Source organism: Phoenix dactylifera, unplaced genomic scaffold, assembly GCF_009389715.1.
Source record: "Phoenix dactylifera cultivar Barhee BC4 unplaced genomic scaffold, palm_55x_up_171113_PBpolish2nd_filt_p 000112F, whole genome shotgun sequence".
NCBI classification, from domain to species: Eukaryota; Viridiplantae; Streptophyta; class Magnoliopsida; order Arecales; family Arecaceae; genus Phoenix; species Phoenix dactylifera.
Window position 1 is genome coordinate 926,683 of NW_024067684.1, and position 18,746 is coordinate 945,428.

Genomic DNA, 18,746 nt, shown 5'->3' on the forward strand with positions numbered 1-18,746 from the left:
ATACATATAAAATAAGTATTTTATAAGAATATATATGTAAATATTAATTTTAGAGAGATATTCATATAAATTTTAATATTTAGAAGGATTTTATGAAGAAAAAAAACCCAATAAAAAAAATCCTTTCCTGCCTCCTGAAGTCTGGAACAATTTGGTCCACACGGCTCTCTCGTTTTAAAAGAACGGATGCTGGTAAAGGGGGCTCGCCGTGTGCTGAAGTCCATCGGAGATTCCCAAAGTAGCTCGAGTACGGGTCAAGCTCGCCGTCGTCTCTCTCCCGAAGGTCTCTCCAGATATCCCGTCGCTTCTCTCAACTTCTTCGTCTTGTTTTCCCGGCTTCCATCTCTGGCACAGCTTCTAAAACGTGATTTTGTGAAGGCGAAACGGTCCCAGATTCTGTGTCGTACGATCTAGGGAAACCCTATTCAGTTCAATTCCTTTCTGCAGTTTCCTTTTTATTTTTGCGGTTATGGAGCAATTTTTATCACGCTTCAACAGCTTTCACGGGGCTTTACTTTTCATGTTTCGATTTATTAAAGATATTTGGAGGAACTCGAATAGATTTTATTTTGTTCGATGTTGTTATGGATATGGTGTTGTCGATGAACAAATGTCATTTGCCCTATTTTCGTAAGAAAAGAAGCTATTTTTTCCAATTTTTATTCATCCGGGACTGGAGAAACTATAAATGAACATGCTTTCAGGAATGAAAGGCAGTTCCTTTTTTTTTCTTTAATTCAAAAGTTGCTTGCTGTGGTCACTAACAGTTCCCGTATGTAGCCCAAAAAGATAGAGTTTGTTAATATCAACTTAAATGTATATCTGGAAGTGCAGAAGGATTGATTTTCTGACTATGCTGCAAGGTTAGCTTAATCATTCTATGCTTTTTCTCTCTTGTGATGTTCGTTGAAAAGAATTGTAAAGTGAAATTTGTTGGAACTTGGTTTAATAGTTTATGCTGGTTACATTCTTCATGTTAAACTAGTCGTGGTTCATTATCATTCCATGTTCTTTAAGTATCTGTAGAGGAGAAGAATCTTAAACAAATATTACTGGGATTTGTTTCTTTTTTATTGAACTTTGGAGCCAATATCGATATTTAGAATTGTTGTTATTATCACAGCAGCGGCGGTGGAACTCTGTTTTCTGAGGTCTTCTAACTGTTTAGCTCTTTGGTTTTGTTTGATTTCAGGTAGAAAGTAGGAAAGAATTGTTGTTGGAAGAAGAAAATTATGGGTATATCTGCAATAATGGGAGTGAAGGCAACTGTTTCACTGTTGGCATTTTATTTCCTCAAAGAGTCTGGTGTGAAAGTGATTCTTATACCCCTTCTACATGCCTCTTTGGTTGATTATTTAGTTGCTATTGCATCCCTTCCAGCAGTCAATCTTCCCCTGCTTTTGGGCAAGAACTCTGATGGGAGTTTCCCTCTTTGGTCGATGCTCATATTTGGGCCTTTTCTGGCTTTTGCCCGGATATTTGTGTTCTTGAGGAGATTGAAGAGCAGGGAACCAGCATATAGCAAGATTTCTGAAGGTTTATATGTTGGAGCCTGGCCATTTTCATTGGATCATGTGCCCCCAGGTGAGCCTGCAGTAATTGATTGCACATGTGAATTACCAAGAAGCTCCGTGCTCTCACAGAATGAATATCTGTGCATTGGTATTTGGGATACAAGGGCCCCTCAGCCATCACAAATTGAATCTGCAGTTCGGTGGGCATGCAGAAAGCGGGCTTTAAAGAAACCTGTATTTGTCCACTGTGCATTCGGTGAGTTCTCTTTTGTATTATATTATATTATATTACATATATATGTATATACACACACACATATGTATATGCATGCACACACGCACACACATGCACACACACACATATATGTGATATGCATCAACTCCTTACTCTTATCATGTTTAAATTTCTTTATACACTGAAAGCTTGATTGTTGTTTGCTATAAATTTAGCATTCATTATCTTGTATAAATAATTCCCAATTGGACATTCATTCCATTGGTTTTGGAATGATATTTGTGAAAGACATGCTGCATTTTCCTCAAAATGTAAAGGAAAAATGTAATTACATAAACAAGTAAACAGATGACATTTTGATATTGTATATTTCAATTGAAGTTGATTTTATATTATCTTTACAATATTGATCAAAACCTGAAATATCAAACATATGGCTATCATACATACTCCTTTAATTTTCAGGTAGTACAAGGAGGGGCAAAATGCTTCTTGATAGAAAGAATCAAGCAGATTAAGAAGAGAATAATGTCTCATATAATTGATCTTTTCATGGTCCAATGATGCTTTCGGACAAGATAATACCTATTTGCAAGGAGCAAAGTTTTCCTCATTTGTTAGATATGAGATAGTAGATTATAGGATCTAAAAATTTTACACAACATTATTAGATATAATGGTAGGATCTTTGGGAAGCGCCTTCTTAGGATAAGATTGAAACATTAGTTTCCTTGTTACTTGCCTTATGGTTTTCTTTTTCTTAATTTTAGCTTTTTCGTACCTCTTATATGCTACAAAATCCAAAGGTAAATATCATTCTTATCCTAAGTACTAGCAAGCACGGGCACACATAATTGCTTAGTTGCACCTACGCATGTCTGCAATCATGCAACATATGTGCAGACCTTTCTTTACTCCTGTGATCAGTGATATGGAACTTCACATCAAAAAGATTGTTCTAGATGAATGTCAGTATTGTGTTGTTTTTAATTATGCACATTCAATTTTGACCTTTTTTTTATTTTGAAACATGACTTCGCAGAAGTAGAAAAGTAAAATAAATTATTGATGAAGGCAGTTTTTCCTATATCAAACCTCTCCTTTTTTGACCTTATTTATGATTCTTTTCAAGTTGAGGGGGATCTTGGCCCCAATTTCCTGAGCCAATATTGTATAAGAAATAGGAAAGATCTTATGACCCTCCAAGTATTTCAATGTAAGCCTTTATTAGGTAATTCAGCATGACTTTTGGAGGGTTAAGATCAAGTTGAGAGCCAATTGTAACACATTTTCAAACTATGATAATCCTAGTTTGATCCATAAGACTGAATTTTTTAGGGGGGTACTGCTTGTTGGTTAGGATAACACTATATTGAAGACATGGATATAGCTTGTTTTGGGGGGGGGGGACATGAGTAACTTGTTGGGATGCTGGATTTTTGTTGTTCTGGGCCGGGGGCGAGAGAGAGAGATAGACATGAGTAACTTGTTGGGATGCTGGATTTTTGTTGTGCTCCAAGCTGGCATTTGTATCTATTTAAATTGGACTTTCTATTTCTTTTCTCTATCCCTTTCATGCAAGTTATTCTAGCATATCATATTGCACAATGCCATCGACCTTTATATAACATGGTCATATTATATGATGAGCACAGGTGGTGTTAATGGCTTAGATCTATAAGGTTTGACACACTTTGTGATTTGCAGGGATCTTTATATTATGATTCATGTACTTTGCATAACATTTAGTATTTTTTAACGTATATGTTATTTCTTTTAATCTGTATTTTGCAGTGAACATGCAAAGTTCCTGGCAATGATTACTTTACTTTTTGTTTGTATATTTACCTAAACAAATAGTGTTCATGTTGCAACAATCAAATTCTGTGATAAGCAACTGTATGGAATAAGCTTCAGAAACAACCACCATGTGTAGGGATTTCAAAACTCTTACCAGTTCACCCTTGAACTTCATTAGCACTCTCCCAAATTGTTTCTTATTTTGTTATCTATTCTTGATCCATGAAATCTCCATCAATTCTCTAGGTTTCCAACCATGACTTTATATTTTCTCACTCTATGTATATACATGTATAAAGAAAATAGATGCCTGTTGGCTCCATGACTGTTAACTGAGTTGGTCTCAAGAAATTTGGAAAGGGCTTTAGAAGCTAAATCTAAATGCCAAAAGTGTCTGGCATAACTTTATATCCAAAATGTCTTTGGTTGTAGTCAGAAGCCATTTTATTGTCTTCAGTTGTAGTAGGGAATATTATTGTTTCAAGACAACCACACAGAGGGCTTTAAGTTACTTTTCTCTTTTGTGATATGTTCTGGCATAGTCCTAATCTTCTCTTAAAGTGGCTGTTGTTCTTTGTTATACTCTTCAATTTTAAATTGTTTCTTTCAATCTTCTCAAAAGAGCAGCGATGGCAAACACCTGTTTGTCTTCTATATAAAGCTGCAAAACCCTCAGCCATGTGTAGCCAGCTTCTAAAGCCTTTTGCAATGGGGTATACAAATCTTAGTTGACTGTGAGAAATGGGCAATTCTCCTAGGAGAGCATGGTTGCAAGTTTTATAAATAAATTAAAATGAAAATCCTGTCCCTTTAGTTATATTTTCCCTTCAAGAGTTCCACTACCCAAGTATCCTATCATGGCCTGAATTTTCATCTTAAATAAATTATTACATGACTCTGGGTTCTCTATATTGTGGCTTTCCCAACATGTCCTTTATTTGTGTAAAGTTAGTGTACAAAAGAAGTGGAAATGTTGAGATGCCTTGGTTTCAATTCTTCTTGTACTCTTAGGAGGTATTATTCTTTGTGCAAGACTATCATGACATTGTAGATGCCAAACCATAGTTTAAGATATGCTCTCATTGTGGAACCTGCTACCAACTGGCTCATTTCAACTACTTAAGCAGATTATCATCCTATCTACTTTTTGATCACATATTCTCTATCCAAAGCAGTATTTCTGTTCCAATTGCTAACTGAAACCTTTTAAAAATGAATAGGATTTATCTAATCAAAACATGTTTCAAAAAGGGATCATTAATAACCATATATTGGTAAGCAATCAAACACATACTCTTTTGGAAGATCTCATGGTCCAATATTTTCTGATAAAATACATGTGTTTGACAATATATTGTTGTGTGTCACTTTAAGTCTTTAAGCAATATATAGTTTGTCTTTTAGATGATCTTATACTTCTATACATGTTTACTATGCTAAGAAAAATATATTCATCCTAAATATTAGTAAAATATATTTTTCAAGATGTACCTGTGTTTGTATAAATTCTCTTGTCCTATCGTTCAGTTACCTGTTCTTAACTACAAAGAACTCCAATATTTGCTCATTATTTCCATATTCTATTTCTTATTTTATAAATAAAGCAACTTCATTATCAATAAGCAAAGTGAAGTTTGTTAACCTGGTTTCCTATTAAGGAAATGATATAATTTGATTCTTAAGATTTCAACACTATGTGCAGACATTTAGTAAATGTTTCAGAAGCATTCTTCATATTAGAAAATTTACAGCAAATTTATGTCATATCTGTTTCTTGTTTATAAGTCAAATTTACTACGGTGGTGCCTCAGCTTCATATTTGCTCTAACTCGTGGATGTAATATGATTTTTTTTTTCATATTTGCTCTAACTCGTGGATATAATATGATTTTTTTTTTTTTTTTTGCTGTGATGAATCTAATTTTTTTTAATATTTAGAAGCGTGGAATCTTACCCACATGAAGATAAAAATGAGGTCTTGATTACATTTTTAACTGTATTCGCATGCCTATATACTACTGCTCATCTTGCATGTTTTTTCAGCTACCTAGCTATTATAGATATACAAATTTATGTTTTGAACGATAGATATACAAATTTATTTATATGCAATTATCACAAAAATGTATAAGCCTTCTGTACTTCATTATGCAATGAAACCTATAGTCATAGTTGACTCCGTTTTACAAAAAACATCATTGACTTTTTTGGACACATTTCTGTCGTTGTAAACCCACTTCATGAGGTGCAGTCGTTATTTTCTGTTTCCTCATTTTGTTGAAGAATTAAGTTGACTAAACTCTATACATATTGAGGTTTTCTGTTCTAATGATTAGTTGATTTTATTTTCGCAATATGTTTAATCATGAGCTTGTCAAATTATGGTGTTCAAGTATACAGTTACATAATTGATCATTTATTTTTTTCCCTTCACAATCAACCTTTGATGAATTTAGAGAGGGCATTGATGGATGAAAACAATGCGTCATTTAGTAGTTTAATGAAAAAATAAGTGTTTCCATTGATCTTTTAACAAAGTGCTAGAAGATGATGATACTTTGTAATATTTTAATACAGTAATGCACCGGATATAGTAGTTTTGTTTTTTTTTATCTTACTGGGGGCACCATCTGACGCAATTGCTGTGTGTCAATTTAATAACTGATGTATCAGTATGGCCACTGAAATGTGCTGAGAAACCATTAATAGATTTCAATTTTTGTCATTATAAGCTGATGGACCATTGAACATGCAACAGGCCATGGGAGGAGTGTATGCATCATCTGTGCGCTTCTAGTTGCTTTTGATTTGGCTGAGGATTGGAAAAGTGCTGAAAAGATGATTCGAGAAAAGCGTCCTTTTATCCGATTGAATGCTCTTCATCGCAGAAGCTTGGAAGAATGGTCAAAACATCGGATATCATCAAAAAGACAGAGAATTGGAAGTGAGTTCTGTCATTCTTTCTGATTATTCTAGAGAATAATGAACTCAAGCTTGCAATACAGGGCTTCCCAACATCAGTATTTTAGCATTTATATATAATTCACAGATTGAATACAATGAGAGAAACCCTCAAATTATTGTTCTTCCTTATATATTTTGATGCTCGATTAATTTAGCATATTCCTTTTTTTCCTTATCTGCGCATCCATCAATTATTACTGGGAATGAAAGTTTAAACTGTGGACATTCCAGAAGTTTTCTACTTCATAACAAATCTTATGGAAGCTTCTAAAAGCTTATGTCATGCTGTTTGCTATCGAAGATAGACAAACTTATGCTGTGTTAATAGAATCATTGGCTGACCCTAATTGTGCTTATTTTAATACATCATTGTGTATCTTGGCTTTGCCTGCTATACTCATCGACACATTGCAGCAAGGACAATGATGATTGCATGAGTGCTTCATAAAATTTTCTCGTGAATGTTGAAAGAATCTTTCTAGAGATAAACTGTTCATAGAAAATTATTATATACAAAGGATATGAACCAGCAGGCCTCATTATATTGAATGGTCATGACAGCATAGGGTTCATTTTTATTTTTATTTTTTGTCCCCACTCTTTTAGCCTCGATCTTTTTATATTAGTTCTTTCAGCTTCATGTAGATTAGGTGTAATAAATCTTTCAAATGCTAGTTCAGATCTGTTTGTAGTGGGGTGTGGACTTATTCACCCACTCCCAAGAGATTCTCTTCCATTGTCTATGTATGTTCACAGATTTCTTTCCATATTTTTCCCATTTTTGACTGTATTACACAGATGTAAAAACCAATAATCCACATCCTAATTGTACATTCCCACCACTGGAGAATTATGTAATTCAAATGCATCTCTTCAGTTACTAAAATATAGATGGTTTCTTTATCAAAGTTTTAAAGATGCCTGCTGTCCTATCCCATCCTTGTGGCAGTCTCAATCCGGTGCCTCAGTACCCTCCACATCTCTCTCCTTTCCTTCCTTCCTTTTTGTATTTTTTTTCTTCCTTTCTTTTTCTTCTACTTTCTTTCATTCATTTTTCTTTTTCTTTCTTTTTCTTGTCCTTTCCTTTCTTTCTTTTTTCCTTCTTTTCTTCTCCTCTCTTCTCCCTTCCTTTTTTTCTTTTTCTTTTCTTAATTTTTTTCTTCCTTTCTTTCTTTTCTTTTTCTTCTTTTCTCCTCATGTGGATGGGTTTTGGAATCCCAACTCCATCCTAGTCCTATTTTCTCACAGGAATAGGATAGGACGGGCAGAATGCATCCCATCTTATTAGAATTTAAAATCTTGTTCTTTATAATTATCAACTTTTGCTTGGTTGCTAATAACGTATTCTGTGTTGCAACTGTGGATACTGTGTCGGCAGTGGTGGTCATTCTATTTGTCCATTGCTGCAGGAAGATTGGACCTGGTAATATAAAATAAGAAACCTTTTGAGACAAAGACCAAATGGTTGTTCAGAACCAACCTCTCACTGTTTATACTACCCTCACAATTATATCTACGATTGAAAAAAGCCAAATCAACTTGTTTTCTCTTTTGAAGTTTTGTGGAAACAACTCTACAATTGGAATGAGATATTTGCAATATTCTGCTGCAGCAGCTGCTGCCATCACTACTCTTATGCTTCAACAGCTGCTCCCCCTTTCTGTATTTCTGCCAAACTTTATTATGGCGCTTGTTGCCTTCTTAATGAAGAGAAATATACAAAACTGAAAATTTTTTGGAGCCGAGATAGATCTTTCACTATGGGTAAATAGTTAGCAAGGTGTATTTGACTTCTGCCACTTACCCTAATTCAGTTCATGGGTCTCTGTTCCCCACAGGGATATACATATACATATACATACATACATACATATATATGTATGTATGTATGTATGCATATCTCGTACATTGGTCATCTAGCTAGCCAGATCAAACTTAATGAAGGAGTTACTTGGTTGTTTGTATTTCTAGGTACCTCCAATTCTATATGCAACTATAACTAGAATAATGCATTTGTATTTGCAAGTGTCCTGGTTTGCTTGCATCTAGAAACTGCATATGTAATTCATGCATTCGGAAAGCTTAATATAGAATGTGATTGGCGGAGTAAGATCACCTCCCTTGATATTATTATATCACTATCATATTATCATCTATATAATTATTATAATATTATTATATTAATATAATATAATATATTCATATATATATATTATATGTTATCTTATAAAATTATGTTATATTATAAGATAAAATATAATATAACATAATATATTATTATAATAAGAATGGTGATATTGTAATAATATTTTATTATTATAATAATTGTTTTGTTATTATAATAATTGTAATATTATTAACCTATGATTTGTTGATAGAACGAGAGGTTATTGTACCCTTGAAGACTATGTTAGGGTCTGCATCTGGGGATGCGGCCCTTTTTTTTTTTTGCTTTATCTCTGGATGCAGCGAAGGGGGCATACGCTTCTTAAGCAAAAAAAAAAAAAAGGGGGGGGGGGGGGGGCATACGCTTGCATTTGTCCGCTTGAAACTGGGACGCACTCATATAGCATTGAGGTGATGATTGCCTTTTATCTAATAAATAAATTATTTTTTGAAGAACAAGTATGACTTGCTGTCTTTATGAAGATTAGTAGTTATTGGCTACTTCAAACTTTTTGTTGAATAGACATTTTTTTTTTACCACCGTGGTGGTAGCACGGTTGGAATGGAGCTCAGATTCCATCGGAGTGGCCCAGATTCGAAACGTGCGGGCGTCGATTAAATGCGAAGACCGGATGCCCCCCATCTGGTTTGCCCAGTGGAGTCGCCATCTGGTCTGCCGGTACTTAGGTGGTGCTGGTATGATGTACTCACACGTGGAAGGGGCTGCCACGTTAGTGGGGCTCCCCTGCGGGTGGAGAGGGTATGAGTAAAACTTGTCCGCCCATATTGAATATTCTTCGGCGGAAAGGGGGCTCAGTGAGGGTTGCTACGCGGGTGAGATCCTCCTCACCCCTCTCTTTCCTTTCTTCCGGCAAAAAAAAAATAGACATTTTTTAAATTTAGTTGTAATTCATGCATAACAGTTGCTTCTTTTTTTTCATTTTTTAAATTATTTGTATTTTTACTTAATTTATTTATGCTTATAATTTTTATTAATTTTTAGGTATTTTAAAATGCCAATCACATAATTATGCAAGAATTCATGTACTATATATATATATATATATAGATGAATACCATGTGGCAACACCTAAATCAAGCAACTACCTTATTGCATTGAGGATAGTTTTTAATAGTGTGTAATCACATTATTATGAGCCCCACTGAACCTGTTATTGACTGTTGTAACAGTTATAATTATGTTATTTATCTTAAAGTAATTATCTGAATGTTTATATTAAAACAATGATTGAAATAACAGCTATTATAATAATATGTTAATAGAAAATAATGGATAATAATGGTATTATTTTGTTCATGTTTTATTAGATGAACTATACATTCACTTTTGGAGGAAATTTGAGAGAAAAATTGAAATGTAAAACCATATTATGTTGTTGAAAGGAATATATAAGAAAGATAGCATTCATTATTTGTGTTATAATGGTCCATCATAAATGAAAATTTAAGGGTATGCTAAAAATAAGATTAACTTTGATGCCGGCATCCAGAATAGAGGTGCTTATAGTTGTTCGGGTTTTGTTATCAGAAGTTCTACAGGTCTTTTCATAGCTGCAGATAGAGTTAGAATCTTTGATGCCGAAGTTGCAACAACTGAATTGCATGCAATTTGACACATTCCATCGATATCTTGAGAGCTTCGCAGGGAGATTCCTCAATAGTGATTAGATGGTTATCAGCCTCGCAATCTTTAAAATCTCAGTCTCATCCTTTGATACAAGACTGCTAGTGTTTGATTGCCTCTTTTCATTCGTTTGAAACAACACATATTTTCCTAGAAGCAAATGACTGAGTTGTGACATATGTCCCTAATCATACAGGGATAATATTATGGAACTCTAGATCGATAGCTCTAACCCAGCTTTTAGATATTATATATACTGAATCTAGCGGTTGTATTTCCTCAGAGATTGGATAATGCATCCATTTTACTCGAAAAAGAATAATAACCTTTATATTTTTCATATCATCAACCTCATTAACATAAATAAGGTTGCCAAAACTATTATAACAATTTCTACAGTGATTATAATACTGTTATTTAAAACCATGGCACTAAGGAAAAAAAAAAGTATATTTGTAAATTTTAAAATTACTATTTGGCTTACCACTCAGTATACCTAGAATGAGTGCCAAAGGAGATTTGTTGTACACCATATAAGTGTAGAAAGTTCATAAAGAGTTTTATTACCTATTTTACCCCTCATAATTTGTCAAAAACTAAGGGGTCTATAAAGCATTTTCCATTTCAGAAAGTAGGGGAATTCGTTGCAACTACACCTACATAAAGGCGCATCAATTGAACTCAACCGTTCTAACTTGTCCTTATCCAATGCAACTTGTAAATAATATAATGCAGAATATTTCATACTGAACCATATATATATATATATATATATATATATATATATATATGTTTATATTATACACATTAGTAATATTATACTCCATGTCATGTCTTTCCTGCCTACTTTTTTGTCTTCGTTTTTCTCTCTTTGCTCCTAAAACCCTTCATCCTCCTCATGAGCCACATGACTAGGGACCTCTTTGAATGGTTGGATAAACCCACTCTCACTTTCTCCAAATAAAGGTAGGCAGGAGTTTTATAACACTGGATTTGGACAACTCTACCATCTTCTCAATGAATCAGTCAGAAGGCAGAAAAATGATGGTGAATCGGATGATGAACTATTTGCAGGTCTGTCGTCGTAGGGCAAACACTCTCGTTCGGGATCAAGTTCCTGTTATGCAAAGGCACATACGATAGCTAAGTTAAAATTATCATGCCAAGATGAACAAGGGAATAATAAAATAGAGCATCCTAATTAGATTGCATGTATCCAGTACAAACAAACTATAAGGTAAGAGTCATTGCAAAAGCTAGATTCACCTGTCGATCGAAAAGGTTTCGTATAGACATAAGAACACTATCATGGTAGTACTAGTGAAGACCGTTTGATTAAACCATACTTTGTTAAGTGAATTCGAAGTGAACATGTGAATCATGGGAGAGTCTTTCTTCAGCCTTCTGTATCTGTTGGTGAGGGCAGTGGTTCACTCTGGTTCATCAAGTAGGTGAATTATAGCACCAAGTCTTTTCTTAATTTATAGAAGAAAGTCATATGCAACTTCTTTATCTATTTGATCCTTCCCCAGCAAAAGGAGGGAAACCCAGCCAGTAGATTTGTGTCTAATTCTTGGGAAACAAACATCTCTCAATTTTTGTTCTCAGAACCTCCTCCATTGAGAGAAGGGGTTATCACAATTGGGCTATAGCATAGTTGACAACACCTATCAAATTATCTTGGGGTACTTGCATCTTATTACCATCCCTCGGCCGACATACTAGTTGCCGTACGAGATCTTGCAATGAAGATAGTGAGAGAGATGTGAGGCAAGCTTACTCTTGAGGGCGAGAAGACCAGAAGGAGCTGAGAGCACGCAGGCGGCTATAATACTCTCCAATTGCTAGAAAACATCTTGCTGCTTGTCGAATTGTTAAGATCCGGCGCATCTGGTGTATGGTCTGTTGTCTCAAATTGTCCGCCTATTGATGAATCAATGTAAATAAATCTGATATTATGAAGATAATTTTTTGAAGCGCAAATTGCATTTTTAAGTATATGTTCTATCAATGTATAATAGAAATAGACCATGATTGCAAGGCAAAATTACTTATTAGCACGGAGGGGGGAAAAAAGAGTTAGAATCTGATAATGTGTTAAATAACCTAGAATCAGTTATTTTTCTGGTATTTATGCAGGTTTTTTCTTGTTTACTTTCAGTTTGTATCTTCGACTGACAAAGTCTTTTTATGTTTTTGTAAGAGCGAAATTCTCTAGTGACATGTACCCATCCTAAAATATCTAGTTAACAAAAGTTATAAAAGTTTCAGAAAAACTATAATCAGATATCAATGAAAAACACAAAATGTATTGGTGTGTAATTATAGATTACTGGTCTTATCCATGGATATGAGGGTTAGGTAATTGGTGTCCTTTTCTTGCTACAATTCATGGATTGCAACCCTTACTACTTTTCTAAGGCATAAAAAGATATTAAATGAACCAAATAGCTTTGATGCTTGTGTCTGTTGGAAGTACCCAAAAAACACTAAAGGATAAAGGAGGGAAAGGTTAGCATTAGCAGAAGAAAGGACAAAGGAATATATAATAGATGCAGGGACCCCCTTAAGTGAAAAAAAAACAAATCAAATATTCTTCCTTGACTTTATCCAGATTGTGAGGTGTGGGGTTAAGGATACTCTTCCTACCTTTTTCTATGGCTTCCTTGTCAACTTATTACAGCAATGCCACCAGCAGAAAGATTCAGGCTCCTCAAAGACATTTTTAAAAGATCATGATCTTTATTAGGCTCATTGATTAGATGGAAAGAGAAGAATTGAGAGAACTAGGCCTCCAAGTACTTGTACATGATCTGACTGTTAGGAAAGTATCAAACTATCAATCCTCAAGATGACTGAATGCATCACCACCCAATGTTTCCAAAATATATTAATAAACTTAGCTTTCATCAAAACCTTGCAAAATTTCTAGAATTATGCTGGACTTCATAATAATTAATCTTGTTGATCATAAACTACTATTTGTGGGCCAACCATCAAGCCATGCCATGCATCTTATAGTATCAAAATCATGCATGATATGAGGACTGCATGAAAAGGGAGAGGAAGAAAAAAAAAAGACCTGCTGGATGAATCCTTCAAGGTTGGCAAGCTTTCCTAATGCAATGGCCATGTGACCCATGTAATTTGTGATGTCGGCACCGTCGCTGAGAGATCCACCTGCAACTGTGTCCGCCAAGGACTGGTGGAGCTGCTCGAGACCCTGCGAAAGGGCTTCCTCTGCCTGCTGCGATGATTGCTGAAGGTTGCATATCCCCATTAGTTGCTGCTCCGTCAATGGGTCCAGCTGAGGCATCAGTATCTGATCAAATTCATCGACAATTAAACAGGTTAAACGAGTCATTATTATCCTGTTATGTTCTAGTGAAAAATAATATTTATCCTCTATTGGACACTAAATTCAAGTAGAAAGAATAAAATGAACATATTTAACTGCTGGTAATTGAAGATAATGCAATGGAACCAGGACTAAATCAGCTCTAGTTTTTTGATAAAATTAGTTACATCTGAGTGCTACTCTAATACATGCCGCTCCTACTAGCAAATTGCTCAATACAATGCATCTGTCGGGGATGACGGAGCAGCTACAATGCAAAAATTTGTATGTCGTCGTGCACCACCGGGTCGATTTTGTTGCATTAGTTAAAGTAAGGTAATCTTACCGGTCCAAAGCAAACAGCATGGAACATCTTATACCATACTGGTTCGGTACCGGTATCCAATACGGAAGGTACGGCACCGGTATACAGTTCAGTACGGAGATGGCAAAACTTGAGTTAAAATATCTCTAATCCCTCGAAGTGGACTCGCCGTGCCTCGCAATGTATCCACACTTATGTCCTAGCCATAACAAGGAGATATAACTAGTCGACCGGTTAATACATTACCAATTATAGCTCAAGTACTGAATTTTGAGCTGCAATATTTTTGGCTGTCTGCTGCGTTAACCAGTGAGCTGCCCATCGAAAACTGATTCACAGATGACTCGCAGAAAGATCAGATAACTGGAAGACACAAAGTGATGGGTGTCCAATTGAAGATGAAACAGGTTGCTGGCATTGAGAAATTTGAGGAAAATTAAGAAAGAAGAGGATGAGGTTGCAGACCTTGAGAAGCTCGGAGGGTTTGAATCCACCCATCCACAGGAAACACCGTTCTGCAGGTGTTGCCCACATGCCGGTCAAGAGGTGGAAGACGTCGGATTTTGCTGCGACGCCTTTCAACCGGAAGAGCTCGTCGTAGTGAGCAATGCACTCGTCGACGATGACGGCAAGATTGCCGTCCGGCAGGTGAGCCTGCAATCCACCTCGGAGCTCAGACATATGCTTGCTGTTATCATCCAACCATCGGGCGTACTCCATGTCGAACATTGCTGCACCTGCAACACATCTATTTTTATCAACAGGAAGGGTTGAAGGAAAGGAAAGTAATCTTGTGTTTCCAATGCCAGTGTCCAAAAGCCAGAGGAGGAAGGGGAATTTGCTTGTTACCAGAGCTGAGATCTCCACTTGCACTGCCTCCTCCCAAGAACAGACCCTAAACACCAACCAATGGAAGTGGATTCAATATATGTTTCAGATAGAAAACTAAGAAGAAGCTATAGATTTATGGAAGAACAAAAATAACAGTGCTTTTACTACCTGTGATCTTGCTCTCTGGAGTTCTTGTTCCAATTGCTGAAGCCTAATTCTGCTAGACTCTAGCTGCTGCACATATGCCTGTTGAAAAGAAGGGAGGGGTCGTACATCGGTCCAAACCATTTCTCTAAAGCTTTCAACAGGTTATAGCAAAAAATTTTATCAGACTCACCTTTTTTCTTAGTCGGCTCTTCCTTGCTGCTTCTCTATTTTGAGCTAAGCGCCTCAAGGTCTAAAAAGTTGTGGGAATAAAAAAAGAGGAAATGGCAAAGAAAATGATGGATATTAGCTATATCCTAATTTCTCATTCATAGATGGATATAAGGACCCTACATGCAGCCATGCAGCTAAGGATTAGGTCCTAGTGCAATAGAATGAATATTTTGTTCCAAGGGTTTCGATGAGTGACAGCTGTTTGAATCAAGTATCTAGGAGCTCTACCTGAATTCATTTCTAAAAGTCGCATTTGCTGTTGGATGTGGACAGATGTCAAAGGCGTGAGTTCTTTGTTCAAGTTTTTTTAATTTCTTTTTGGTTCAATCATAAGAGGAACGATCTGATCCCATGTAGATCCATGCAATGCATGCAGACATACATGCATGACCACATACACAGTGGGAGATGAAGAAAGAGAGAGAGAGAGAGAGAGAGAACCTTAGCATCAAGCATCTTGGTATCTTTCCCTGTAGTTGAACCACCCATCCTCTTCTGTGACATAAAATATAACAACTGGTAGTTTAAAAAAGAAGTCAAAAGACATATCCTCCAATATTCACAAAATCTGATGGAAGAATAGAAAAGAACGTAACAGTGGAGGGGCATCAAGTTACAAAAAGTTGCAAAGGGATTGGCATGTGTCCACAGTGACTGCAAGTTTCTAGTCCAGCAGAACAAGAATAATAGCATGTTTTCGGTGGAGGTGGATGCTCTACATCCTTCCTTTTGAGCTCTGTGTGTGTGTGTGTGTGGGGTAGCTCAGATCATGACTCTTTGGTGAACAAGGAGGAACTCGCAAAGCCAGCTTAAAAAAAAAAGATCATAAGGACAGCAGTTGATAGACTGTATATCTAATAAAACCGTCACCAGCTTCATCATTATTACCCATAGTTTTTAAAAAATAGAACCTCCATAATTGGCATTGGGCAGTGAAACTTATGATTCTGTGAGGAGGTAAAAAACAAATGAAACAGTAGAAACCGTGAACCAGGCCATGTCAGAACTCATGCATAGTCTTTCGAGCTGCTGAGTATCAAAGGTCTAATCTAAGAAGGCCAAAGATCGTAGCTGACACATCACTGGCTGTTCTCTCTCTCCCTCCCTCTCTCTCCTTCCTTGGGATCTGTGTGGACAATAGACTGTTGGTGGATTTGTTGGTTTCTGGCCAGGCATATGGTGTGGTTCTGGGTCTTGAGATTTGGGAGCTGAGTTCTTGGGCTTGGGGAGACCTAAATCGCCCCAACTTTTTCTTGTATAAGTTCTTGGGATTTGGATCAGTAACAATAAAGTGGAAGAGAACAATTAAACAGTACCTTCTCTTGGGCTCCATGCTGATAATTTGGTGCTGCTCCTGCCCTGGAGGCATCACTAGCCATCATCCCTTGCTGCTGCTGCTGCTGCTCAGCTGACTTCTCTGAGAAGGCCTTCCTGCTAACTGGAGACTCTGATTCCAGCTGAGATATTGTGACCTGAGCTGAGCCTGAATCAGTGCTCCCTGCTGACTGTGAATTCCCCTGTTGGCAATAAACAACAAGGCACCATAAAGCCTGAATGGGGGAAGCAACGCATCCCCACCCTCCCCTTTTTATAATTCTACTATTCTATGCCAAAAAACCAAGTCAAAGGGAAAGACCTTACTCTGGGGTTCTGCTGGAATCTCATTGGCCAGGAGGGGAAGATCTCAAGTGTGGGGAGTCTCGTTGTGAAATAATCTGTACACAGAGTGAGTGCAGGATGGTGAGAGCTCCAAGTATCAGAAAGAAATAAAGGCCAAGGTGTCAGTGACTCAGTTTTCCAGCATGGAACTTATTCTTTCCCTATGCAAGGGATGCAGGAAAGTTAAACAAAACAACACTTAACATAAAGTTTGGGTTGGTGGGGTTCCGAGTATGGGGGGTCACACCATTTTAAGTTCTCCAGCTTCATTTTATCGCTATGGTGGAAAAAGGCAGAGCCTGTTATGGTGTAATCCGTGTGCGAGATGAACAAGGTCACCAAAGAAGGGAAGAACACAGAAAGGCCTACCCTTTCCACCTCCGTCGCTTCTAATGCCATCAACTCCCTGCATGAGAGCCTCTTCCAGCTCCCCAAAGTAACCAGTTCGCCCATGATCACTGATCAAGCAACCAAAATCCATTTTAGCGAGCAGTTTTCTAGTTTGATATTAGATAAGTAGGAGGAGAAGAAAGAAGAGGAGGGTTAAGCTGGAGGTGAATTAAAGAGGAACCAGTTCATGGATTAGGCAAAAACTTTATGAGTTTAATGGGAAGTTGAGTAATCCAACTAAAGGCTGAGGATATAGCATATTGGTCGTTATAAAGGTAAAAGGAAGGTTAAAAGCAGTAGATAGCACAAATAAGGAGCCCACTGAAGAATTAGAAAAATAGGATATGAGACAGGAGGAAAGATGTGCTAAACCCATTTAAAAACAGTCACTAAAAAAGAACAAATTCATGTAGTGATCTAGAATCAGTGCATAAAATCTCATAAAGGACTTGAGACGTAATATTTTTTTCTTTCTAGACTTATATGCTCATGAAGAATAGAATTGAGGAACTGTACAAGAAATTGGCGGCAGCAGCCTTGGTGCCATGGATTCCATAAGTTGGAGCCTGATTTGAAGGTCCGGAATTAGAAAGGCTGGTTTCACCAACTCTATGATTTCCCATCATCCCGGGCTCTTCTCCCCCTTGCACCATGCCTGACTTGCTTCAGCGATGGTCCATAATTTAATCCTTCAACTTCGTGTTCTCCAACAGCCCTTCATCCATGCTTCTTCCTTTCTGCAGTGGCCAACAGAGGTAAGAACGACAAAACCATCAGACAGAGGGAGCGAGAGAGAGAGAGTTTTCATAGTCTGAAAGGAGGATAGTGAGAGATACGAGCTATGGAGTATACCATGTTATATTTAGCTTTCTCGAGAACAACAGGAGCCTTCTGTGTAAATGTGAGGCAGATATATGAGAAGGACCATAACTTTCTACAAATATGGCCTATGGATTTTAGAAGCTATATCACTGAATCATCTGATGGACCTTGACCATTCATGGGTCTCTATCCATTGCTCTTGTTAAACTTTTGTGTTCTTGTCTCTAGCAATAATATCACCCCTGGAGTTTATCCGTAGTACAGCAGAGAAGATCTTGTCCTTGCAGACAACTCTCAAAAGCATGCGGGAAGAGGGAGAGGGAGAGGGAGAAAGAGAGATGGTGGGCCTTTGGCAGGAAGCGACTTGCTCTGACTCCCTCTCCACTCTTTTGTAACCAACTGTGCTCTCTCATTGGCTCCTTGTTGGGCCACTTGAGATGAAGTACTTAACAAAACCAGCATTCAATAGTTAAAAGACAAGCCCCTAAGCTTGAGAAAAAAAAAAAAGAAAAAAGATGGGGAACTCTATCATGGTCCTTTTCTCTATGCTGAACATTAGTTGTCCCTTTCCATGCGCATTCCAACCAAAACAATCACTACCAGAATTAGCCCACAAGCAAGGCCACTTGGAATATAAATCCTGCCCCTGAAATGGATTTGTTTCATTGTTTGATATTATA

General features: G+C 36.8%; 2 protein-coding genes across 2 annotated transcripts; one reads left to right on the forward strand and one right to left on the reverse strand.

The window, feature by feature from the left end:
• Nucleotides 1-409: 409 nt before the first annotated feature.
• Nucleotides 410-6,741, forward strand: LOC103717993 (uncharacterized protein YnbD-like). The gene is given in 4 exon segments (XM_039116580.1): nt 410-863; nt 1,193-1,770; nt 6,308-6,482; nt 6,484-6,741. Coding segments are annotated over 3 exon segments (762 nt in total). The 5' UTR covers nt 410-863; nt 1,193-1,232; the 3' UTR covers nt 6,533-6,741.
• Nucleotides 6,742-9,403: 2,662 nt separating this feature from the next.
• On the reverse strand, nt 9,404-18,101 carry LOC103717994 (transcription factor TGAL5). Its single transcript, XM_039116581.1, has 12 exons — nt 17,761-18,101; nt 17,224-17,312; nt 16,837-16,910; nt 16,512-16,712; nt 15,637-15,690; nt 15,155-15,214; nt 14,986-15,063; nt 14,836-14,881; nt 14,452-14,723; nt 13,407-13,646; nt 12,105-12,247; nt 9,404-11,441 (listed from the first exon to the last, which is right to left on the reverse strand). The coding sequence occupies exons 1-12, from the start codon at nt 17,895-17,897 to the stop codon at nt 11,351-11,353; spliced, it is 1,485 nt and encodes a 494-aa protein (XP_038972509.1). The 5' UTR covers nt 17,898-18,101; the 3' UTR covers nt 9,404-11,350.
• Nucleotides 18,102-18,746: the final 645 nt, after the last annotated feature.

Coding starts and splice junctions, on each gene's coding strand:
- LOC103717994 (XM_039116581.1), bottom strand. CDS start 17,897: ATGGTGCAAGGGGGAGAAGAGCCCGGGATGATGGGAAATCATAGAGTT. Junction 16,713..16,836: donor GATTCCAGCAGAACCCCAGA/GTAAGGTCTTTC, acceptor TATTGCCAACAG/GGGAATTCACAGTCAGCAGG. Junction 12,248..13,406: donor TTGAAGGATTCATCCAGCAG/GTCTTTTTTTTT, acceptor ATTCATCAATAG/GCGGACAATTTGAGACAACA.